The 27,206-nt window shown below is 34.8% G+C and overlaps 1 protein-coding gene across 1 annotated transcript; it reads right to left on the bottom strand.

The window, feature by feature from the left end:
* Positions 1-302: 302 nt before the first annotated feature.
* Positions 303-27,206, bottom strand: LOC115630593 (protein phosphatase 1 regulatory subunit 14B). The gene is made up of 4 exons (XM_030527213.1): positions 26,627-27,206; positions 2,183-2,596; positions 825-899; positions 303-762 (listed from the first exon to the last, which is right to left on the bottom strand). Exons 2-4 carry the CDS (start codon positions 2,396-2,398, stop codon positions 679-681), a joined length of 375 nt encoding a protein of 124 aa, XP_030383073.1. The 5' UTR covers positions 2,399-2,596; positions 26,627-27,206; the 3' UTR covers positions 303-678.

The following is a 27,206-nucleotide window of genomic DNA, read 5'->3' as shown; positions in this document are numbered from 1 at the left end:
GCGCAAATCATTCATATGTACTACTTAGGTAGTATGTGTATTTATATTCAGGCTTTTTCCACCATTACACCCACAATGCAAAAAACTGAATTTGCAACAACCAGAGTGATATTTGTTTATGTATTTATTTAGTTCTACGAATACCGCTGCTTTGTGTTTTTCTTTCTTTGGTGGTGCAAACACTGCCCTATAATCAATCATTTATTTTTTAACTACACACACTTAACATTTTCTTGCATTTTCGTTACTTTTTATAGCTAAACATTTAAATTTGATTTCATTTTTATTATCAGGCCATTTATTTGTATTTAAAAATATCATCACAAAATTGATGAATTCATTTCAATTTCAATTTTCTCTTTCCGTGTTTTATATATGAGCTTATGGCTACAAATAGTATAATATTTAAGTAATTTAAATTAAAGTAAGACTTAAATTGTTACATAAAATGTTTGTGAATTTAGTTAGCGCCATAAAAATTAAAGCTTAACTTCAACTAAACGTGAAACTAAACAAATTATCATGATTGTTAAATTAAAGTCGATATCTTGTGTTATTCTTTGTTCTGCGTCTTAAAGCAGCTAAACTTAAAAATTAATTAATTTTTTGCAATTCTCATTTAGTTCATTTCATTTATTTCAATTACGTTTGCTTTTTTAAAACCACAGCGCTGTGAATTTACAGTGTTTTTGCGCGATCCAAGAGATCACTAATAAACTTCGATATGTCCGATTGCGGGCGCTTGCAGACTGACAATAATCTCTGTTGTGAAGAAATGAATATAATTTTAAATGTGTTTTTAAAAAGTACTTTGAAATACTTACAATCAGATGAGATCTTCTTATGTCATCCGTATCCATGTCCAGGATCTCATCGATGTCTACATCGATTGCCTCGCTCTGCAAGTGAAGTAAGAAATCAAATGTTGCAATTATTTGTATGTTATTACTATACATTTTCAGATGTTGGGTTTATTATTTTAGTATACAAGCTTTAAAGAAACTCTAGAAATGGGTTTCGAGCTAAGAAACTATAGAATGGGATTTTTTATACCCTGTACCCAAAGGGAAAAAGGGTATATTAGTTTTGTGCGAGTTTACATGGAACACACAGAAGGAGTATACAAAGTATATATATTCTTGATCAGGATGACAAGCCGAGTCGATATAGCCATGTCCGCCTGTCTGTCCGTCTGTCTGTATGAACGCAAGGATCTCAGAAAGTATAACAGCTAGAATAACCAAATTTGGTATCCAGATTCTCCTGAGCTCGAGAAAGGACTCTTTGTTCTTTTTTTCTGATCCACCCCCCACTCCCTCCTATTTGCGATTTTCTATAACTCCCGTTATTCTTAGAATTTTGAACTAACATTTCCTGGACACATCCAGTTATTGAATTTATATCCGTATACCAAAGAAATTTATAGCCACATAACCAGGCCCAAGCTCTGTCCGCAGCTGTATTTGTTGCTTCTTTGACATAATTATGTAATGCACACATATGTACAAGTACACAAAAACGCATAGACACGACTCTGATGTTAATGTAAATGTATGTATGCATGTATGGAATATTTTATATTTAATTTAATTAATTAATAAAATTTTTTTAATAATTTTTTGAGCCTGCTCGTTGTTGTTGAGTTGAGCCTGCTCGACTTTAGCATTCCTTTCCTGTTTTTATTAAATCTGTATCTAAAATCTGTCCCTAAGGGCACAATCACTATGTTTTTTGTTTATGCCCTGACGGTTTGAAAGTTGTTGTATGTGTGTTGTATGTTTATTGTTTATCAAAAATATTGTTCAATATAATTGTTTTTGCCATGACAGGGTGGATAACTAGTTTGAGGTCTAAAAGGTGGAGTCTCTTTAGAGATAGATTTATGACCACGTTTTTTGGGTGGTTAAGGAGCCGCTTCGTGTATCTGGCGCTGAGCATAGCTATTTTGTCAATTAAGGAGTTCCTATATAAAGAAAGACATTAAACCTAATCTAAACTATACTTAGGACTTGTCAAGTTTTAACTCTTCGATAAGAAATAGATTTTGGTATAATTATGTATATTACTTCGTATGCATGAAATTTAGACCTATCTACCCACTAAGCTTCACAGCAGTAGGTCTTGCAGCTCAACAGATAAGTAAAGACGTTCAGACGTCCAAATGTTGTACTTTGCTACTTACCGGTGGATCAAAGAGCTTCTGTAGTTCATCATACAGCCACATTTCGACAGCCAAGCGCTTTCTAATTAAACTCATCTGATGTGAACCGTATTTGGCTGTGAGGAACTTTTCGCGTCGCTCCTTAACTTCGGCGCCCTTCTCATTGAAATTGACGCGTAGATTTGTTCGATTTGGTGAACGCTCACAATCATTCATTTGCTCCAGGCCGCACTGCATTTTGTTTTGTTGGTTTTTGTTTGTTGTTGCTGGTATTCTTTCTATATACAACTCGTAAGAGAGTGCTTCTGTATAATTAATTTTACGCTGCTGCGTTTATTGAACCTAAATGATTGCAAACGGTTGATTGTTTGCTTGTTTGTTGTCGCGTTGATTTCAACTTCCTGCCCAATAGTTAGTTGTGTTTTCAGTTGTTCGCTGCAATTGCAAATAGAAATTGTCTTAATCAATAAAATGGTTGTGAACAATGCTCATTTATAATTCAATTAAGTGTAATCTTTTGTAATTGAGCCTTATAAGGCATTCGATATGTGGGCACGACTGAACAGTGGTCGAAATCTAAAATCTGCTGTTAACATTACTAAAGTATGTATGAATGTTTCGATATGTGTCTATATACATATAAGTCAATGTTATAAAATATCAATACCGAATGTGAATAAAGAAATAAATACTTTTGAATGCGTTCTAGTCTGTAAAATAATTCTGCTTGAGAGAGCTCCAAGGGCAGTTAATAACAAGATATTTTATTTTGCATATGTATTTGTAAATTATAAAAATCATTCAACTTTTCTTGATACCTAGTATTTTGAAATATTTGATAAGCTTGCTCAGAAATATAATCGCATTAAAAGGCAAACTTTTTGCATTACATATTTTCCATCTTCCATGGTATTTTGTGTACCCAAAGGGAAAAAGGGTATATTAGTTTTGTGCGAGTGTACATGTAACACACAGAAGGAGGCGTGGCAAAAGTATATATATTCTTGATCAGGATGACAAGCCGAGTCGATATAGCCATGTCCGCCTATCTGTCCGTCTGTCTGTATGAACGCAAGGATTTCAGAAAGTATAAGAGCTAGAGTAACCAAACTTGGTATCCCGATTCTTCTACGTCCGAGAAAGGGCAAGTTTGTTCATTTTTCCCGATTCACCCCCCACTTCCCCGCTATTCGCTATTTTCTATAACTCCTATGATAGGTTGATTAGGAAGAAAGTTATAGCCATATAACCAGGCCAAAGCTCTGTCCTATTATGTAATGCACACATATGTACAAGTACACAAATACGCATAGAAACGATTCTGATGTAAATGTATGGATGCGTGTATGGAATATTTTATATTTAATTTTATTTATTTATTAAATTAATTACATTTTTTTAATAAATGTTTTTCTTTTGTGGGGTGGTACAGGGTATTTAAGAGTTGAGCCTGCTCGACTTTAGCATTCCTTTCTTGTTACATTTCATTCACAACTGGGAAAACTATGTCGATCTGGTTTCTGAAAGTACATTCTTTACACGTCGCGGGGTCATTCAAACCCCCTTTTTAATTAACCATTTTGGATCTTCAAACGATAATGGTATAATATCGATAAAACTGATCCCACATATTTGCGGAACACAATCTGAAATCTTAATTCATACGCATTTTTCAATATCAACGTAGTAAAAATCTTGCTGATCATAAAACAAACTTAAGATTTAAAATAAAGACTGGTTAAGAATAAACGTTTGCTTAGCTTGATAACCAACAAGTAAAAAAGCTAAAGTCGGGTGTCCCGACTTTAAAATACTCTGTACATATGTTTAAAATAATTATGGAAATTAAAAAAATTAAGAGAATTTAAAAAAAAATGTTGATCGATTTTACCTCTCTCGGTATTCGAACTCACGTAAAGGTTGTATAATTGCACACATACAAAGCAATAAATGTCTATGCGCGTCTATTCGTGTCTGTGTAAATATGTTTGCAGTCAACCAAACAGCAATATCAACAACAGCTGCGGGCAGCGTTTGAGCAGCAAATATATTTATGTGATTCTTGTTAAATCGGTCTATCACAGTGAAACTTGGCATACGGACACATAATAACTAACTGGGGGCATTTGCAAGATTTTAGTTCGAAATTCCAAGAATTAGGGTAGTTAAGATTTGTGGTGGAGAGGAGGGAGGGAGGAAAATTCCAAAATAGACATTTTCTGCGTATTCACATATGTAAGGCATCTTGGACTAGAAGATGCAGACAGACAGACAGACAGGGCTAGATCGACTCGTCTTGTCACGCTGATCAAGAATAAATATACTTTGTGGGGTCTGCCACGCCTCCTCCATTTTTCAGCTTCCGCAAACCTAATATACTCATGTACATTTCACGTACAGAGTATAAAAATAAGGGAATTGTCTAGAAGCACTTATTGAGTTAAATTGTATTTATACAAGTAATTGAGTAACGGCCTTTTCGACCACTGCACATTGGGTCAGTTTGCCGATTTTTTGGTATAAATTCGAAACATGAAGTTAGAGACTTGAAATTTGGTACAGGTGCTTGTAATGACATGTATAAGAACTGTGTTTAATTTTGGACCGATCGGACTACGCCCACTCCTACCGCCCATATAAGAGTATTATACGAAAATCATGCCAAACTTTAAATATTGTCATTTTGAATAAATTCTTTTGTGCTCGCCCTACAGATAGGTCACTATTGATATGATTTTGTATTTGTCAAAACGAAAGAGATCATGTGTAAAAAGCACTACGATTTAACCACAAAACATTTCCAAAACCATCTAGGAATTTTAGGGGTATTGTAGTGATTACGAATAAGGATTTATGTGAATTTCAACGTCAGCTACAAAATAAAAGTGGCCGAAAAGTCGCACAAAGCATATTTAACTTAAGTTAATATAAATATTTTTTATTTTGGCAATTTTACTTTTTCGCACAAAGTTGCAGAAAGTATGTTTTCACTCCACAATAGACGGGCAGTTTGTTTCAGTTTTATAGAAATATGAATAACACAAATACATGCATACAAAAAACAAATTAACAAATACGAACAAATTTTGTTTCTATATAAACTTCCTACATACCCAGTCCTTTCATTTCCATTATCAACATTTATTTACGTATTTTTCAAAATTAAGAAATTGACAAGCTCTCAAAGTTAGCAAAAATTTCGCACCATTTTACAGATCGAACAACTGACTTTGAAGTGAGTTTGAAGAGTTTGAATCAATATTACAGTGTTGCATAAATATCAAAAATATTGATGTTTTTGTTGTAGTTAGGGTATGCGTTTTATGAAAGTAATATCAAAATAAGAATTTTTTCCATGCAATTTTTTAACTTATGCCTAAAAAATCGGCCGCCTGGCCCAATGTGCACTGTCTGGATTGGTGCGAGGCGAACTTCGCGCCTACTTTCATTATGCGTCATGGTCCCATCTTTTGTCGTGCTAATTCCTACTCTATTCCCCCATTCCATCTTTCTTCGTTGAACTGTTTCCCTTTCTCTCACTCCATTTGGTGACCCTGTGCGCTTTTATTAATATGTCGGCTGTTTGCCGAAAGGCATTTCGAATTCCCAGACCCGTGAGTCACCAAAGATAAGAAAAGTCCGCTGTACGAGTATTGGCAACACAGACTAGCATTTTACCGTCTGTTGCTTTAAGCCTGGCATACAGCTGTTTTGACCCAGTCACTGTATGTAACTGTGATTCATTTCTCGATTGCTGTCTATGCCTAGGATTTGACAAGAAAATGTCAAAGAGGGATAATTGCGACACGTGTCACATTAGTCACACACATACTGTAAGTATGTAGATACATTGCACACGTACATACATATATGTATATAATTAATTAAATCAATGCTTAATGAATGTTTTTGATTCACACACAGAGTTTGACTTTTTGGCAACAATTCTCATTTCACATTTAGTCTTTGATGTTATCGATACGTGTATGTATACACGCCATCCAGCCATACATACATACATATGTATGTATGTGCATAAATTATTCAACCATTTTCTGCTCTGCGCTTTTTTGTGCCAAAATGTCAATTTAAATTTTTAATTTTCTCCACACAGGCCAACTGTGAACCCTGCTGTCTGAGCTGCCAAGTGTACTGCATTCACAGAGCACTCAATTTTTAATTGATTTATGGGTTAGTCGAAATGCAAACATATTACTGTTGAAATGTGCTGCATTTCTAATTTAAGAGGCATTGCATATTTCTAATGTTAAAAGTGGTAAATTAAAGTGCTTACAATTTCATGTATTCTTTAGGGTATCAAGGTGGTCTGTGTTAGAATAAAGTTGGAACGACACTTTTGTAGAAAATGGAAAACCTACTAAAGATCAAAAGATTTGGTTTGAGTTTATGTGTATAAGCGATGTCATAGCTAAGGTGGGATGACAGGCGAAAGTAAAAAATTTTAGATGATCCCCATTATAAAGAAAAATTTCACGATATCATTGAATCCAATTAATTGAAATACAGTCATATGTCGAAAGCATAATTGAAAGAAAATTTAAAAAATTATATTGAAACAGAAGTTTCAGCCTGTTGTAAATTTTATTTAGACGGACGGACAGACGAACGAACATACGGACGGACGGACATGTCTAGATCGATTTCTCTCGTCATGCTGATTCAGAATATGGGGTCGGAGATGCTCCCTCTTCAAGTTACATACTTTGCACAAACCTACGGATACAGGGTGTAACAACAAGAAATCTATTTTGATCTATTGATCTATTTTGTTCAACTCGTCTGCTTTTTATACTCTGAAAGATTTAACTGAAAACATTCTATGCTGTTCCTATTAGCCACAAGCTTTATTGCTTTTCTTAGGTTTTCCATTTATTGCAGAAACGGTATGAAATAGATCATGATCATTGTTTAAATTCTAGCAATTTGCCACAACATCAAGTGTTTAATTATTAATCAAGAAATACAATTTTTAAATCAATTTTAAACATCAAATGTTTAATTATTAATTAGGAAATAAAATTTTTAAATGAGCAACAATTGTGGTCTTGGCTTTTGGCTAAGCGCCCACGCAACATGTGAAAATTTGTGGAGGGCTTCAAAGAAAAGCGCATTTCCAATCCCGGAAGTTTCTGCAACGTTGCACAGTACTGTGTGCATTTAGCTGCCACCAGCACATGCAACATGTTGCATGATGGCTGAACGCTTGATTTTGCCTACCCGCTCCACTTACATGCACATTGCATTGCATTTTAAGTACAGTCAGTATTTCAACATTATATTGTATTTATGCAAAGTGCTTGCAATGTGGTTGTTGTTGTCGTTATTGCTGCTTTTGTTGTTGTGGCAGGCGCTGTTGCAACGTTATAAGTATGGGCAACATGTGGCAAGCAATAATAATAAAGGTTGTTGCAACCGCGTATTATAATTTATTTTTCGCTACTTTATACTTGTCTTGTTATTCTTTTTCAACGTCTTTGGGAAAAACTTGTGTGTAAATAACTTTCTATAAGGTGATCCCACAATTACCGGTGCTGCTTGGAATGTTTTAATAGGGCTGTTTCATACCTCTCTCAATATGTCTCGTATGTGTATCTAAAATTCTTTGCATTTGTCTCATGGGCTGTGTTAAGTGTCGTTTATACTATAGTTTAAAAACCGTGAGAGCTTTTGACTGCAGTTGAAGTGTTGCGGGGCTCAGAAATTTATTAACATCTAAATAGGGTTGAAAATCTTGGTAGGGTCCGAGTTTATTTACAAACAAGAAAATAAAATACTTGTTTGTATTAATAGAATTCTTAAATATTGTACGGTAACAATGGATTGTTGTTATCTAAGTTATTTGAAATCTTGACAAGACATTTTTATTTGAGACGCAATTAGTTTGCAACCGAACTCTTCCAACTTTTCCACTAAATTTTAAATTGTTTTTGATTTAAAAACGTAACTGGGAGTTTTGTAAATTAATTAAAGTTATGGTCATCTGTTTGTTTTATTTTGAAATGATATTTGCTACGAAAGCTTTATTCAATGTTAGTTTTTATTTTTTGTAAATTAATTGTTTATTTATTTATGTGTTTTTTGTTTGCAATAATTCTAATAGAACTAATATCCAAATATCTTATGCTTCTAATTCTTGATTACACTTAGGGTTCGAGGGTTGTCAGGCTGCTACAATATTATTACCCGAATATATTTATATACATATTTATGGGGAGATTTCACTCTACCATTACCAAAATACATTTATTTATTGAATTTGGCTTGGCATTATAAACGAAAGTCAATTTAGCATACACAATAACCTTTCCAAGTCTCCCAATGCCTCAAAGTCTTCAGCTGGCATTTTTATGCCTCGCTCTACTTATATATTTAGCTTATCCCGCATGTTTTCGCATCACATTTAACATTGAACCCTAAAAAATGACACGCATATACACGTACATACATTCGAACATAACATATGTACTATATATGTGTAGATGCTATACATATGTATGTGTATGCATGTTTAGAGTACATGTTCTCTCTGTATTTCTGTGTTGAACTTTGGAAAAGCCCAAACAAATGTCAATGGCAACAGCGACGGCACCTGACACCACAAGCTGCGATTATTGACAGCGTACCCACGTCTATACCTAACACACAAATAGCATTATTATCGCCTGTACCTGTAAAGGGCTATACTAGTTTTGTGCGAATTTATGTAACAGGCAAAATGAGGCGTGGCAGACATATGTATATTCTTGTCACCCTGAACAAGCCGAGTCGATATAGCCATGTCCGTCTGTCCGCCTGTATGAGCGCAAGGATCTCAGAAGGTACAAGAGCTAGAATGACCAAACTTGGTATTCAGGTTCCTCTGAGCCGTAGGCAGGTCAAGTTTGTTTTTTTTTATTTTGATACCCAAAGGGTAAAAGGCTATACGAGTTTTGCGCGAATATATGTAACACACAGAATCAGGCGTGGCAGACCCCACAAAGTATATATATTATTGATCAGGATGACAAGTCGAGTCGATATATGTCCGGCCATGTCCGTCTGTCTGTATTAGTTCAACGTTCTCAGCAACTACAATAGCTAGGATAACCAAACTTCACATTCAGGTTCCCCTAAGCCCTAGGCAGATCGAGTTTGTGTTTTTTTTTTATACCCTGTACCCAAAGGGTGAAAGGGTATACTAGTTTTATTATCTTTTTTTGTGGAGAGTACAGTCTATTTTGCTGTCGGGCTTGCTCGTCTCTCTTTTAGCTTTTCTCGCTCCTCGGCTCGATATTATTTCTTTTCCAAAGTGAAAGCTAACTTTATAAGAGATAAACAATTTCCTTAACTTCTGGTCACACCTTGTGCAAAAAACTGAGTTCTATAGTTTTTGATAGATATGTAAGTACTTGTACCTTAAAAGCACAGTTATTTCAAAAAATTAAATTTTTTACAAATGTAAATTTGTAAAACAATATAAAAAACACCACAATTTTTATGGGTTTAGAAAATTTTGTAAATTTAATTTAAAATGTTTGTCGTTCCATCCACTTAGAATGTGACACCAGCTTTGAACTGTAAGGCCTTGACAGCTGATTGGTAAGCTTAGGCACTACTTATATACTATTGAACTGTCATTAAAAGCTATAGCTGCGATGTTTTGATTTTTAACGTAATTAGCGCACTTTTCAAAATACCGATTGGAAATTTTGTGTATGCTTGTTGGTTAGTTATGAAAAGCTTGTGGAAGGTCCATCTCTACTCGAAAAAGGTGGACTGACAGGTAATTTAGTTGTGAAAAGTGTTCTTTGCTGTGAGAAATTGAATTGTAAATAAGCAAATATTGAAATAGTTTGGCATGTGTTAAGCCTGACAAAAGCAATTTCACCACACCAACAACAACGACAAAAACAAAGTGAATCGCATTAAAGCCACGTTGCAAGTCTGTGCGTGTAAAGGTAAAATATTTTCAACAACAATTGCAACAACTAGTCACAAAATTTCCGCCTCTAAAAAAACTATTCCCCAGTACTTATATAAAAACAAGATACATTTGAAAATAAAAATAAGAGGAAACAATGGCTCGACGTCTTTCTCACACAATTGAATTCTTTGGCTTGTTGCTGATTTTCAGCTAGATGTGGTTGTTTCTGTTGTATTGTTAGTTTTTCTTGCGAAATCTGATACAAGATTTACTCAAGACTCATAAGCAATTATGAAACTGACGTTTAGCTTGTCACTCGCACGTCGAGCGAGCCGCGGCTGTCTGGCCAAGAAAATGGCCCGAAATGCGAGACAGCTGCTTAGGTTTTTTTTTTTTTGCGGGCGAGACTGAGACTGTTGGGAACTGACTGTCTGACCGACCCCTTGAGAGTTGTTGGTGTTCGTTGTAGTTTCTGTTTGCTTAGTTCTGGGTTTGTTTGTGGATTGGTGGCTGGTTTTGGTCACCGCTTTGTAAACAAATGTATTTAATGCGGAAATGTCTTAAATGAAGTTAATTGCCCGTGGATTTTGGCCTACTCGGATTATTGTCGGGGCAAGTGCTCAGCGATTACGATCTCCCAAAGTAGAAGTGGGCACAAGTTCATTGACTTAGTCATTTTCCAAATGTGGCATTTAATGAGAGGAAAAGCGGAATAAAAATGTTGATGATGTAATAATAAATGAGGAGAATGTGCATTTTATTAAATATTAATTACAAAGACATAGATTAATTAAATTTCTGTGTGCAATTTAAATGAATTATCATTTCAATAACAACTTCAAAGCAAAGAGAATTACGTTAATGAACTCTCTGTAAAGCAACACATTAACATGTAACGAAAAGCTATACTATCTTACTTTATTTAAAACGCTTAAAGGAACACAACTCTTTGATTCTATTAATTTTAGTCAAATATTGATGACTGTCTAATTATCTAATTATCTAAAAAAAAAGCTGCTACATATTTCCGTTAAAAAAGTGCTGCCAAGCTTACTTAATAGTCGTTTAAATACAAATCATATATACTAAATAGGTTTCCTCCCACACACACGCACCTCACCTCTCCAATTTGGTGTGCTATGTAGTAATAAAAAAACTTCCATAATTAAAAACAAAATGTATTTAATTTAATGAACCAGCAATAAATAATTATAAAAACAAGAGCACAAAGATTCCATTTAGCTACTATAGAAATATATTTATACATAATAGACAAGAGCACAACAACAACAACAAGTAGTAGTTGGTGATCATCGATTTTGGAAGCAGCTGCTCATCACTGCTGTGAAGTGTGCCTTTTTTATGGCAACATTTGGCGGCTGTCCGCCCATTTATGGCCAAATGCAAATCATACACATACATAATACTATACTTAAGTGGCGCAATTGCCGTAAAGACCTTTTACGAATACGGTTGTGTCGATATACTCGTAACATAGACGGACATGCCGACCGAAAGACGTCCGCCAAAAATGGCCAGCAATGTGGTTCAGTTTGTTTTCTGAGGCACAAGGCTTAGTGCAGAAATCTCATGCTAATTCCAAGGAAATGGCCATAACATTAACGTTTACTATATAATAATGTTTATGCTTTTTAATTACTTTAAAATGAAACAACTAAAAAGTTGCGGGAGTTTTTTTAATAAATAAAAAGCAATTCAAAACGCTCAACTAAAATGCCATAGACATTTCATTCCAAGCGCAAAGCGTGCAACTCAAATGTGGACTACTGTCTGATTTATCACTCTATTCGCGTTTATTTTCGCGGTTTATTCTTCACGCTTGTTGCTTTCTAAAACGATTTTTGAAAGGCTGCCAAAAGCTCAGAAAAAAACATGAACGCTATATTTTTTGCTCCCCACTGACGTATTTTTCTCATCATTTGTCCATTTGTGTCTTTTATGGCCTATATGTGAATTTAATTTGAGTTTTTCTTTGGCCGACTGTCCAAAAAAAATTGGGCTAATAGCTGCAGACTGCGGCAGCCTTTTGGCCGACCACTCAAAGGGATTCACAAAAAGTTTTAGTTTAGCTTTCCGTAGTAGTATTTAGAGGAGAAAAAAAGGAGCTACCAATTAAAAGGTACTCCTAAATATAATATTTATTATTCACAGAATGAGTTTTTCTTGTTCGCTCATTATTTCTACGGAAACTACCTAATTCAATGATTTACTTTTAGCCCAGCCACAAATGATCTCTGCAAAGGTGAATAGTTAATGTTATGCCCAGCCAATCAATGAAAAAACTTCAACAAATTCAACTCAGATTCATTTTAAGGCGAAATAGAGTGTCATAATAATGATCGTGTGGTAGCCTTTATATGCCTAGAACAGTTCATTCTAAATATATGTTTGTATTTAGTGCAAAAAACCAAAAAAACGATCGCCTTTATAAATAATTGTTAGTTTAATGGAAACTATGAAGTATTATCATTGCGATATACATTTTTTGTATCTCTGTTAAATAGTTAATGATATGTTATATTCAGTCGATGTGGATTATAATTGATTAAAAGGTTTTTAAATAAATCAAAGAAACCTTTGCTTAAATTAACACAACTTAAACATAATTGTTTTGAAATTTCTATGTTACTGGAGTTCTACTCGCTTTATTTTTCGAAGTGCATTCAAATTCAGTGAAACGCTGGAAAAGCAAAGCAGCTGGAGGCAGAGGCAATAAAAATCAACGAGGGGCACATCTGTGTGTCGAAGAAGTGGTGTATGGAAATAAAAATATGTATGTATGATAAGAAATCGAAAATGAGTTCATTAAGTCGAAAAGGCAGTGAAGCAGAAAAGCCAAACTAAGCGTGGTATTAACCCATATTGTAGTATACCATGGAATGAGAAGGCAATGGTGACAAAGAACCAGTTACTAGTCACAGCTGAGACCAGCAGCTGGTTGTAAGACACTCTTTCTCTCAACAGCTACCTAGTATTTAGTTATATGCTTAGTATACATATGTATTGAAATATATACGCAGTTATGTACAAAATTTGAAACTTCAAATTCATTCACATAGCCGGTCAGGTTGTCAGTTTTCGTTTCATTGTTTATTGTTGTTGTTAATTTTGTCAGAGAAAAGTGAAATGTGACGCTGTTATGCTAAAAAGACCTAGAAAAAAGAGGCCTTTACAAAAATGTTTAAAAACGGCTTTTGTTTATGCAAATGTTTATGATTTGCGTGCTATATAATGGAAAGAAAATAAACGGTTAGGGAAAATATGAAAACTGTGAGCATTGGCGGCTTTCAAGAGTTCAAAGAGATGACTACATATTTCACATATTTTTTCCAACAATTTAGTATTTATTGAGCATATTTGTCATAAATCGGCTTATCAGGCAGACAAAATATTGCAGCACCACACAATACACAATATAGATGATTTATATTACAACGCCATTTAAATGGGCCGCACCGTTAAGTAAAACGAAATCAAACTGCAGAAAAATTGATAAGCCACACAAATTAAAATATTTTAATAAAAAATATAAAATTGGTAGTTTCAATTGGTAACAAAGTTTAATAAATATCCCCCTCGCCCATTGATTGATTGATTAAATACCAGTCCTGCCCAACCCCCTAAGAGACATAGCTTCAAAAACTATTGCCATTTGCATGCAAAATGAACAAATCTACAAATATGCAAATTTCTTCAATGTCAAAGTCTGCATAGTGGGGAAAAGGAACAGAGAATCTCAATGAAACTCCCAATAGAGTTTTGTGTGGATTTTAACAAAATAAGCTGAAAATATTCAATTAGGCATCAGAACAAAACGTAGCGCAGGCAATCAAATGAATTCAATTAATACGAATTTGTCTTTGAATAATAAAAAATAAAATCGATGAATTTATATGAGGACTGGATTTGTGAATGTTTTTAAAACAGTTTTTTCTTTTTAGATATGACTAGAATGTTGTAATAGGAGCTGATTATGCAGAACATAATACTATGGCAAAATTTAACAATCTTTGAAATACTGTGTACATATGTGTAGAATAATTATGCGTGTATGTGTGTGTCTGTGTATGTCTCGTGTGCCTGAGCAAAGCAGTAACAACAACAACAGCTGCGAGCACTGCTTGGTCATATATACATATATGGCTATAACTTCCTGTTAAATCGGCCTATCATTATGAAACTTGGGATTTGGACTTATTATCACTAACTGGAGGTATTTGCCAAGTTCGAAATTCCAAGAAATACGGGAGTTCTGGATTGTAAGGGAGGAATATTACAAAATACACATTTTCTGCGTATTCGCAAAAGGCATCTGGGACTAAAATTTGGTGTTCCTAGGTCTTATAGTCTCCGAGATATAGGCGATTATACGAATATTCACGACTTCATTGGCAATAAATCTTAGAGTCTTACTTATGGTAATCAAACCATTACTATAATAAAATATTGAACACTCAGTTGACTACTTAATTTTTACAGCTACTTGTTATCCCAATCTATTTTTTGCAGTATACAGTTAATTTTGTGTTTTCTTCTTCATTTATTTGTTAAAAATTGTTTTTTCATATTCAGATATCTACAATTAAATCAATTGAATATTTTTTTTAACTTACAAATCCGCGAAAACTTAACCGCATTACCCGCTGCGCTCCAATTTGTTTGAAAAATGTAAATAAAGCATCAGCGAAATTAACAACAAATTTAATTAAAACACATACACAACAAATTCTACGAAAAAAATTTCCACAATCAACTGCGGCTCAATATAAATAAGAAATGAAATATTGTACAACAATAACAAAGCCGACTCGATCGTGACTCACGGGCCCGCTCAGTTGGGCATAAAAATTGCAACAAATGCACGAAATGTGGAGGAATAAACAGAAATTTGAGTTATTCAGAAGTTTATTTACCCTTTTGTTTACAGCTACAGATATATGTATGTATATTCTCTCTTTTTTGGTTATCAATTTTGCACACATACTATAAACGAGCCGATTGAGGTTACGGCAAAGAGTATAAAAGCAATAAGCACGAGAGCCCTATGGATGAATAATTAGGTACAAGTTGAAACACCTACGATGTGTGTGCTGTGATGTGGAATCCGCATTCAAGTGGTCAGTCAGCCAATCTGTACAATTACCAAGAAAGAAAACAGCATTAGCGGTTAAAAACCGACTGAAGACCGTATACCCTAACAAAAACTTATTAATATAGTCAGTTGATTTCATAAGAAAATTCCACATTTGTTTGAGCTTCTATTTGTTTTTATTCTAGAAAACATAACATATAATTAAATGCATTTTACACAAATTGTAAGTGGTTTTTGTTTGAAATTCGAGTGTTTGAAACATAATTATAAGCCCCTTTTGGTGATTGTAGAGTTCTTTAGTAGCTTCAAAGCACTTTCACATGGCGATTTAGACCTCTTTGAAGACGAACAGCCGCTTACCGTGCTACGATTCGACCAGCTCTTATCGAGTTCTTAGAATGGGAGTAAATATTTATATATATATTTTTTTAATTTGAATTTTTACGGCGTACAGGCAAAAAATGCTGTAACTTTCCAAGCAAACGTTACAATCTGCATACACAAGTCGGTATACCCAATGCAATGCCATAAAAAGTAGCAGCAACAGCTGTGGGTTGTCAGGTAAGTGGCTGTTTTCGGCTTACAAAAGTTTAAGCAAGAGCCAGAATTTTGGCGGTTATTGAACTCGAAATGCCACATGCAGACAAACTGAATAAAAAAAGGGACAGACGAGCAAATTCAATTTCTCATTATGGTTTTTTAATTTCAGTTTTGGGTCAAACATGATGCCATTTAGTGGTTGCGGAAAACCGAAAATGTCGAAAGTTTTACAAAAAAAAAAAAAGAACCAAATCCTATCGTTTTAGTATTTGCGGGCTAGGTAATGCGTAAATAATTGTGAGTTGCAAAAAGCTTTTCCGGCTTTTACCTTAAAGCCAATATTTTTAGTTTGTGTTTGTGTGTATGGCTGTGTGATGGCATCAAATTTTGGGTCGGCCTACTTCACATAAATTCGCTTGAAAATGTTTTTCCAAGCTGTTTTCGTATTTGTTGCCTAATTTATTGTTTACGCAACATTTTGCCGTATTTCCGAAGATTGCGTCATTTCTTTTGAGGCCAACACCAAGATGCCACAAACAACAAGGTGTGAGAGTTCTGAGTGCGCACAAACAGCCACCTAAGTGTGTGTGTATGTAAAGAGCGCACTGTGGACAGATGTTTAAAAATAGATCCGTTTTGTCATTTAGCTATGGATTGGCCAAGAGCTTACAAGCTGAAATTGTGACAATAAATGTAATAGAAATCGCCAAGATATGTTAAGAACCATTGGATTTGTCAACGAGAAATGACAAAATAATGGAATTGTGAATTATGACAGAAGTAGAGTGAATAATGTCCCGCACAACTGTATACTTGTATAATATGCACATATATTTACTTATTAGCTTTGCAATATTTTAATATAAATGCAATGGAGGGTACTAATCAGAGATGTGAGTATAAAGTAGAGATGTGCGCGGGCTAGAATAATCGGTAATGTTGCCTTTCAGCTTAAACGAAAACGAAAGGTGTAGTAGTAAGGACTCGACTTTATTAGTAGTATATATTCTTCGATATTTACCTTGAACTAGAATCAGCATAAATATACTTTTATACTTGAAATTAAATCAATGATTAGTAAATCGTATAGCTATGTTGTAATAATATGTTACTTTTCGTTTTAAATATTATTTTTAAATTATGTATAATGCTTGCTCCTCTGTCCACAGATGCGGACAGATCAATGCTTTCTTAAAACATTTCAACTGACTAAAATATATGATGTGCATTGTTATTAATTTCATTCTATAGTTTATAGAAGACTATACTAAAGAAACAAATTAAATATCCATAGTAGCATGAAGTGGGATTCAAGTATTTTAGAACGGGCATCCATCGAACCCCATCAAACGATTTGGCGTGAAAATTACCATCTCTTTTAAAACAAAAGTTAATCTATACTATTGCTTGCTTCTTTAGCCACAAACATGTACATATATGGAGGAAAAGGGTTATGCAATATTTCAAAATGTTAGGCAGCCCCTTAGAAAAAGGTTAGAGCACACTCTACAAAGCACATACAAGTATATATGAACATATAAATGGCTTTGTAGATGGAGAGAAAAGTTTTCCTCTTTGAAAAGAGGAGTGACACTGTGTATTATTAGTCTTTAAAATTTTTAAGTATACAAATGCCTTTGTATAGATTATTGTACACGTACTACTGTATAGTATAATGCTATTTATTTATTGATTCAGCCGTAAAATATCCCCAAATTTATGACAAAAACAAATCCCACTTCTGTGCTTATCTCAGAAGTGCCAGCTATTCAATGCACATTGTTTATTATTCTGTTCATTCCTACGCATGCACATTATTTGGTTCCCATCTAGACGATGATACATTCGTCATTTCAGTATTTTATCAAAGCGGTGCCGCACACCTGGCAATCGATCATATAAACATCAACAATAACATACTACTCGTATATAGTACACGTCGAACATTCTAAAGCCTGCACTCGCTTTCAAAATCAGAGATAGTCGGCGAGCAATCAAAACTATAATACGATATGTAACGATGTCTATAAATAAATGCAGCCAATGATAAATACGCAATCAAAATCAAGAAGCATTTGATTGTGGGGGTGGTCGGTGGGTAGGTTGCTGGTGGGGGGTGGTGGTGTTGGGGCTGGGTAGTGGTTGTGTGGATAGTCAGAAGTTGTGGAGACATTACGAGGTGCACGCAAAATGCGGGCGTTCTCTGTTTATTATTATTTATGTACAAAGAAATGCGGTGCGTTATGTATCGCATATAACGGCAGCTTGGAGCCTGGCACTGGCAATGAGTGAGGCATAGATAATACAAGTAATAATAGAGTCACACACACAAAAATGTGTGTACTGGTATATGTATGTATATAGGCAAGGGTGGAGCCAGGGGGGGGGGGGCTTGCTCCCCCTACAAAAATGTTTATCATATAAATTCGACCACACGTTCATTATTATGACGTACTTCTTCGGATCTGAGTTGGATTTGTTGAAGTTTTTTCATTGACCATATGCATAAGTTATTTTTTAAAAGCATCGGGCATTATTTAATCACAATTTTCATTTTTTGGAACCCCCCCTTTGGTAAAAGCTGCCTACGCCATTGTACATAGGAGCTATGCATATGATTAAAGCGCGACTGGTAAACAAGAGATGCAATGAAATGCGAACATTGACACTCCCGTTGCAATCGATGCTGATGTCTACACACACAGACGCACACATACACACTCTTTTTTTATGCATAACTGTAAAGTGTGTATGTATGTGCGTGTGTGTGCTGAATTAATGCAGCGAGACAATCAGCAGCCGCCAGCTGGCAACAACTATCAAAGTGCAACAAAAGCAACACTCATACGCCACGTTGCCGAGTACTAGGTTAGAGTTCAATGGAACGTTCAAAACTTTGAGCAAAACTTTCTTATGTTTTGTTGTTATTGTTGTAGTGTACTGAGCAATTGATAATGTTACAAGTACTAGTTGAAAGAGTTATAAGAAGGAACTAATGCATGTTCACAAGCAATTCATGGATCTCTTAGAAACATAGATGTTAGGTATTGTGCGCTACTTTTATTCAAGTATAAAGAAATTACAAATTAAAATGATTTATAACAAGTAGTTAGTATGTAGGATAAAATCTGAATTATCCACAACAAAACTTTGGCTACTTGTGAAAATGAAAAGGTTTACAACTGTTTTTCCAGGTTAATAAAATATTAACTTTTTGAATAAATATTTCTTATTTATTTATCTTTATGGATGGACATTATGAGTGGACATATTGTAAGCTAGATAAATAAATAACTACTCTTACTCGTTGTGTCGATCATTGTTTGATGTTATAAAAACATGGTTCCTTTCCAACTAATTACTACTACTGTGATATTTCTTAAAAATAAAGAGACATTTGATGTACATCCTTCATATCTCTAGGATGCGGATTACTTGCCAATTATAGAAAAAATTTAAATGCCTTAAGCTACAACTGATTGGCCAGAATATATTGAAAACAAGAAAAAAAAAAAGCTAAAGTCGGGTGTCCCGACTTTGAAATACTCTGTACATATGTTTAGAATAATTATAGAAATTAAAAAAGTAAGAGAATAAAAAAAAATTGTTATCGATTTTACCTCTTTTGGTATTCGAACTCACGTAAAGGGTGTATAATTGCACATATACAAAGCAATTGTGTCTATGTGAGTGTATGTATGTATATGCTCATATATTCGTGTCTGAGTAAACATGTTAGCAGTCAACCAAACAGCAACATCAACAACAGCCGCGGGCAGCGCTTGAGCAGCGCTGAGATCTAGGTGATCATACGGACGGACAGACGGACGGACGGATAGACAGACAGACAGGGCTAAATCGACTTGTCTTGTCACGCTGATCAAGAACATATATACTTTGTGGGGTCTGCCACGCCTCCTTCTGCCTGTTACATTTTTCAGCTCGCGCAAACCTAATATACTCTTGTACATTACATGTACAGAGTACAACTATGTAGATGAAAAGTCCCAAATGTAGAAATATGTAACGCAAAATGTTGTCAGTTTCGAAATGTCATGTTAATGTTAATAGTTATGATAAATTGATCAAATCTTTAACACCACAACAATATACATAAGTACATTTCTTATAAAGGAACGTGATATTTGGTCAAACATTTTTGTGCTCAAAATTACAACTTTATTTAAATATTTTTCGTGATCGCTCAATCACGCTAGGGAGTGCTTGTATGACGCCGAGCAAAGTTATATAATCGTGATCGGATTGAAGCATTTACTATATACATCGTACAGAGATCAAGTATTCTACAACCGTTAAAAAATGTGTCTGGAATGATTAATGGAAGGCCATGTATACAAAGCCGCAGTGAAAAACATTTTAAGCTGATATGAAACGTACTCAGAGCCATAAGTGTTTAGAAATATTAAGGGCTATGTGCAACGTATAGAGAGTTGCAGATCAAACCAAATTGCCAATACTATATGTTGATACTGTAGGGAATACTTTAAAATAGTTGTGATACCAAAGGAGTGTTTGGGTTTTGGAAGATTTGAGGGCTTAACACTTAAAGTAAATAAAATGATTGGATGTTACAAAATTTGCAAAAATAATTAACCTATTATTCATTCAGTAAGAAGAGACTTATTATAAGCACTGAAAAATAAAATGGATCTAAGTCTAATGGATAAAAGTCTTTTAAATCGATCTTAGTTTTGGAAAAAAAATCAAATTTTCAAATGCAGTTAATTAAGGTTGAAGTGAACATTTTGTTTTGATAAATGCGTGCGTTGATTCAATTACACTATTGAAAGGATATTTAACTCTATTAATATCGATAAGCCGAAGATTATAAAGAACTTGAAGACAATGAGAAAACAGGCCATAGCTTTCAATATACATACATACGAGTAACAAGCAAATAAAACAAAAACCGAATAAATAATCAAAATGCTCTTCAATGTGGGCGCTTATTTTAAATGATTTATTTGAGCTGAAATCCAAAAGTATAAATCCACCATAGTTCAACGCTAGGCTTGATATAAAATGCTCTCTTAGTTCCATTACAAAGAATATCGCATTTAACAGATAAAAGCAATCATCGTGCCAATATCTATCGGAAATCATTTGTATTACTCGCTTTGTTTAATTAAAGAAAAAGAAAAAAGAGCAAAAAAAGCGGACAAGCTGACGCCAGGCAAATAAATAGGTATAGCAATATTTTTGGTTACTTTTTGTTTGTATTTGCTTTTTTTTGTTTGTTTTACGTTTGTGTAGCAGCCGTTACTTTTTCTTGTCTTTGTTCATTTATTTGCGTGTCTGCGTCAATCGCTAGCGCCGTGTCTTACATTTCCGTTTGTCGTGCTCTTTAGGGGCAAAGTAAAATATACGGAGAATGTATCTGTGAAATTGTTCTGGCAACGTAACAATATGCCAAACACGTCGGCGTATTAATCTTTTTGACGAAATCGCAAAAGCCAGACATGCCCAAAATTACCAACTCACACATTTTGAAATTATTTAATTTTTTGGCGTTTTTTTTTTAAGTTATGCTTAATATTTATAGAGGTTAAAAGATTATTTGACTGCTGTTTATTATACTCTGTACATGAAATGTACAAGAGTATATTAGAGTAATTTTAGTCCAAGACGCCTTTTGTGAATACGCCAAAAATTTGTATTTTGGAATTTCCCTCCCTCCCCCCTCTCCCCCGCAATCCATAACTCCCGTATTTCTTGGAATTTCGCACTCAAACTTGGCAATACCTCCAGTTAGTGATTATAAGTCCAAATGCCAAGTTTCATAATGATAGGCCGATTTAACAGGAAGTTATAGCCATATATGTATATATGACCAAGCAGTGCCCGCAGCTGATGTTGTTGTTACTGCTTTGCTCAGGCACACGAGACATACACAGACACACACAGACACACACATACACGCATAATTATTCTACACATATGTACACAGTATTTCAAAGACGGGATACTCGACTTTAGCTTCTCTACTTGTTTGGTTTCCCTTGATTTGGTTTAATTTTGTTTACACATTTTTGATGGCTGCCAAATGTGCTGAGAAACTTGTGTAATTTAATTGAATTTGTTGCTATTTAAAGCTCAAACACAATGTGCCATAATTTAAGTTCAAGTTCAGATCCCTGCCATGTCATCATCATCATTTTCTTCTCTAACGGCTGCTGCTTTGTTCTCGCGCCATTGCAATGACCTTCACAGTTGCTTGTCGTTATTGTTGTTGTTATTAGCTTTGTTTATGGCACAATGCTTAGGTTAATCTAAAAATCCGAGCTGTTGAAGACTAAGGATGCCCGCATCTTTCTAGCTTTCAATCGATTTTTAATGTTTGTAGAATGTCTTAAATGCTAAACAATAGTTCTGCTTTGAGGTTTAATAACCCTAAGAAAACAACAACAGCAACAACAGCCTGCCGAATCTGTTGAGCTTTGTTCCGCATCAGTTGGCTTGTAGTTAAGCCAACATTCATCATTAATGTGGCCACAAAGACGCATTTGGCGCTTAAGTTTGCGTTTCTCAAGCCTAGTATTTGCGTTACGTGTATGCCGCAAGGCGCTGAGTATTATTGCCATTAGACATATCAACAAAACATACATTATGCTTTCAACCTAAGCGGCCGCCGAACAACATTAACACGTACAAATCAACAAATAGATCAAGTACATTATTACAACAAGTCACATCTTACTATCGATTAATATGTATACTAGAACAGCAACCATAAGAGAATCGCAGGGCACCCTGTAGTTCCACCTATATGTGAGAAATTTTTACTCTGTACATGAAATGTAGAGAAGTATATTAGGTTTGCGGGAGCTGAAAATGTAACCGGCAGACGCAGGCGTGACAGGCCCCACAAAGTATATATGTTCTTGATCAGCATGACAAGGCGAGTCGATCTAGCCCTGTCTGTCTGTCTGTCCGTCCGTATGAACACCTGGATCTCAGAGACTATAAGAGATAGAGACACCAAATTTTGCACAAAGATGCCTTATGTGTGTACACTATACGAGTCTTTTATTTTTTTGATTTTTCCCCCACTTCCTCACTATGGGGATTTTCCCGATTTTCCATTCATATAATCGCCTATATCTCGGAGACTATAAGATCTAGGAACACCAAATATTAGTCCAAGATGTCTTATGTGAATACGCAGAAAATGTGTATTTTGGAATTTCCCTCCATCCCCCCTCTCCCATGCAAATCGTAACTCCCGTAATTCTTAGAATTTCGAACTAAAATTTTGGAAATACCCCCAGTTGGTTATTATGTTCACCTATGCCACTATGATAGACCGATTTAACAAGAAGTTATAGCCATAAATATATTTGCTGCTGCAGCGCTGCTGAAACGCTGCCCAACCGCTGCCCTGGATGACTGCTAACATGTTTACACAGACACGAATAGATGCGCATAGGCATACATACACTCACACAGACGCAATTGCTATGTAAATGTGCAATTATACACCATTTACGTGAGTTCGAATACCAAGAGAGGTAAAATCGATCAAAATTTTTTTTTTAATTTTCTTAATTTTTTTTATTTTCTTTAATTATTGTAAACATATGTACAGAGTATTTCAAAGTCGGGACACCCGACTTTAGCTTTTTTACTTGTTCTATTTATGAAATATATACATAATGGTTATTGAACATACTTGTACGAGTTGACTTCAAATATTGGCAAATCTTCAAACATGAAATAAACTGTAAATACATCTTATTCAATTTCCCCTTTTCTTCTAATTGATAGTTTTTTGATAGGTGGTATGGTTCAAAAGTCATGCATGTAAAATTTGTTTGTTACAAGGATAATATGTAGTATTAGAAATGTTGGCAACAAACATATTGCTTTCAATTACTTTAGAATATCAACAATTTGTTGTGTTATATATTAGTAATCGAATATCTTTCCCTTATGTACTTGTATTTAGTTTCTGAGATTCCAAAAAAAATTTCCCTCAAGCTGCTTATTTTGTATATTCATATTTGTTCACTTAATATCTTTACTTTTCCCACTCTCTCAAGACCTGCTTGTATTGGGCTATATTGTGTATTGTTTTATATTTTTGTATCATGTTTTTTTCAGAAGCAGAGACCTACAAAATGTCTATAATTCGAATAACCAGAGAACATTTGTTATATACTGAAATAGATAACCGTGGTTTCGGGCTCCGTGTTAGGCGCCAATTAATCATAAAAACTCTCACATAACATAACAAATAACTCAGCGAAGTTATGGTGCAAGAGAATGTAGATTGTTCTACAATTGGATGCTTGGATCGTTGCGACTCAGCTATTGCTCAGTGGGTGGTGCACTGAACGGTGTTATTTGGAAATTAAAGTCATTTAATAGGAGCTGGACTAGTTCACAGAACTAGTGGGAATAAAGAAGTGCATCGTGTGTGCTTTGTGGAATTATTACAGTGGCTCTTAATGTGCTGCCAGCCGCACCTCGAGAGTCAATGTTGAATCTGTTACTCGTTTTATTGCAGTGCAGCGATTAGACACAGCCAGAGCATAAAAGCAACGATGCTAACAACGCTGACGACGTCGTGCAACAGCCGTCAATGTTATGACAACAAATGAGGTTGCAAAACGCAGTGGCAGACGAAAAAACTTATTTGAAAAAAAAAAAAACGCAACAGACATACTTAAAAATCAGCACACAGAGACAAAAAAGAAGAAGGAAAGCAATGCATGACAAACTTAGCAGATATGTATATGTGTAGTATCTATTGTAAAAAAAGTGAGTCTGTCATAGCTTATATCCTGCGTCAGCTTTTGATTGATAAAAAGTCAATTAAATTAAATTGCTGTTGTTCTTTTTGTTTTATGTTGTTGATGATGCATGCAGTCTAGTATGTTGAATGAAGTGCCGTCTTAGTTGCTATCAATGTCAAAACGTGCCTAGCGCACAAATGCATCTTAGAGATGCGACAGCAGCAACAACAGTAACGCCAACGTGCAGCTACAAATTGTATTATGAGTGTATGTGCTAACTTTTTAATTAAGCAACAATTTCTTGGAAGAAAGTTTTGCATATAATTAGCTTTAACTAGAGGGTAGAAGTTGTAATTGATTTTTAAAATGTAAAATAGCCCGCAAAACTTTGCTAAAAGCCATTTCTTGCTCAAACAATTTTATGCACTTCAGTGAGGTCTTTTAAATTAAATTACGAAGTAGTTGACTGGAAAAACATGTTTGAAGACAAATTTAAAATTCACGTTTTCAAATGTGAAATATAAAAATTATATTTAAAAGGTCTATTAAAAAGAAAATTAGTAAGCAAATATATGAATAAATTTTCAAATATGTACATATTATTTGCCTCAATAAAAATTCGTTATTTGCTTTTCAATAAGAATTTATTTATTTTATATATGGACACCAGTAAGTATTCTGTATTGGGTTGATTTAAAATAAAATTAGAAACAGCTATCTGAAATTGAATTCAACTTTGAGTTATGAGTACTAGAAAATCGACTGGAGCTGGGACCAATATACAGAAAAGTCCAGTTGTTGCAGTATAGCCTAGAGGCCGTTTGTTCGTTCTATACAAGTATATAGTATTTGTCAATGCAGTTGTATTTTTGTTAGTCCGCATTCAAATAGTATACAATTCTGAACATTAGTTTGATTTCAGATAACCACTTTACACGCGTATGTCTACAAATACGGGCGGTCTACATTAGCCATCTTTAGCGGAAACACACGCGTGTACAATTTTTGTAGAAACTTCGCTAGCTGAGGTACTTTCTCAATCACAAAAAATACCAGAGATAGTAACTTCAGACGAAAAATCGTCTATCGTGTTAAGCAGAAATACAACCATTTTTATAGGGACGCCTACATTTGTGGTAAAAATCAAAATAAACTTTTGTTTTAAGTTATTAAGAGAAGCTACTGTGTATACCCCCTATGAATTTTCTATTCCATTTGAGGGCCAGCTGTCTTTGAATCATCATCTAAGAGTATGCTAATTCAAGCAAGCTAACTGCCTATCGAACTGCTCGTCGAGCCACTTACTCGGGCTTGAGCTGAGCGTGAAGTGCAGTTGCGTTTCGTTACGTTTGGCTGCGTGCGGAGACCGTCGAGAGGCAACCCTCCCTACCAATAGTACAACAACAATAATAATAATACTAAAAGAAGAAGAAATATAAGTTTCGTATATGAAGTTGTAGATAAAATTCCACAGCTCGACACGCAGCTAGTGTTACGGCTTGGCAATTTGTGTGCCGCAATGTCTGACGCTTTGCCCGATGCTGGCTGGCAGTTACTGGTTGGGGACGGGACAGATGGACAGCTGGACAGGTGTACAGCTGTACAGATGGACAGTTGGCGGACTACTGGCCGGCTGACTCGACTGACTGGCTCAAAAATTGTATGCGGCATGCTAGAAAACACGAACGCAACATTTTTGTTCCGGTTCTAATGACCAAGAAAGTGCCGACAGACAGACAGGCCATATAAATAGTTAACATAATGTTGTAAATATATACTAAAGTTGATTTGCTAGAAAATTCATAAGTAATAAATATATTGATTTCTTTAAACATAAATTAATTTTCAAAAATAGTTACCAGTAATAATGATTATATTGCTGTTTGTATAAAATAGTGTCTACAACAAACATGTACTTTGTATGTACATATTATGTGATAAAATAAATTTCAGAAAATTGCTGCCATATAAAAAAAAAATATATATATATATTTATATGTATAAATATATTATATATTATATATATAAATAAATATAAATATATTATTGTTGGCAAATTTAAATAAAAACATAATTTGCTCGTCTATAACTAATTCAAAACAAAAACAATTTTTCTAAATTAAATAATTTACTTTTTGGCTGAGCTGCTGCTGTTTTTGCTGCTGCTGCTTGGACCACAGAAATTTAATTGATGCGTTGTGTTTGTGTTTTAATATTTTCTTCTCTTCAGCTTCTAATTTCACTTGAAACGATTTTTAATTATTTTACTGTATTTCGGTGAAGTTTTTCTTGATTTTTGTTTTTATTATTTTTTGTTAGTATTTCCCACTTCTTTGCTGTGACTTTCTGCTCAATGAAATTTTCATTTGCACGAGAGCACAATGAGGACACACAGTGGAGCTGGAGCAGCAAATAAAGTGCGCACACACAAATAAACCCACACGGACACGCACACCCGTACTCGTTCTCACAAACAGATTTGAAGAGGAACAACAACAAGCACGATAGCGATACCGATGGCAAGTGACGATGACGACAACAGCGACGCCGACGTTGAGTGGAGTGTTTGTTTATAGCAGAAGCTTTGCAATGCTGTGGATAGTACAACCTTTAGCTTATTTACCACGCGCAGCCGGTGAGCACCAAAGACAGACTGAACTCAGCTGCATTCTGTTAGCGGCTGGCAAGCTCTGTCCGCAACAATCGGATACA

Source organism: Scaptodrosophila lebanonensis, unplaced genomic scaffold (assembly GCF_003285725.1).
Source record: "Scaptodrosophila lebanonensis strain 11010-0011.00,11010-0021.00 unplaced genomic scaffold, SlebRS2 tig00001410-arrow-pilon, whole genome shotgun sequence".
Lineage (NCBI taxonomy): Eukaryota > Metazoa > Arthropoda > Insecta > Diptera > Drosophilidae > Scaptodrosophila > Scaptodrosophila lebanonensis.
The sequence above is the reverse complement of the archived record's forward strand: the minus strand, read 5'-3'. Positions and strand labels throughout refer to the sequence as shown.

Coding starts and splice junctions, on each gene's coding strand:
- LOC115630593 (XM_030527213.1), bottom strand. CDS start 2,398: ATGCAGTGCGGCCTGGAGCAAATGAATGATTGTGAGCGTTCACCAAAT. Junction 900..2,182: donor AGAAGCTCTTTGATCCACCG/GTAAGTAGCAAA, acceptor CTTCACTTGCAG/AGCGAGGCAATCGATGTAGA. Junction 763..824: donor TAAGAAGATCTCATCTGATT/GTAAGTATTTCA, acceptor TCTTCACAACAG/AGATTATTGTCAGTCTGCAA.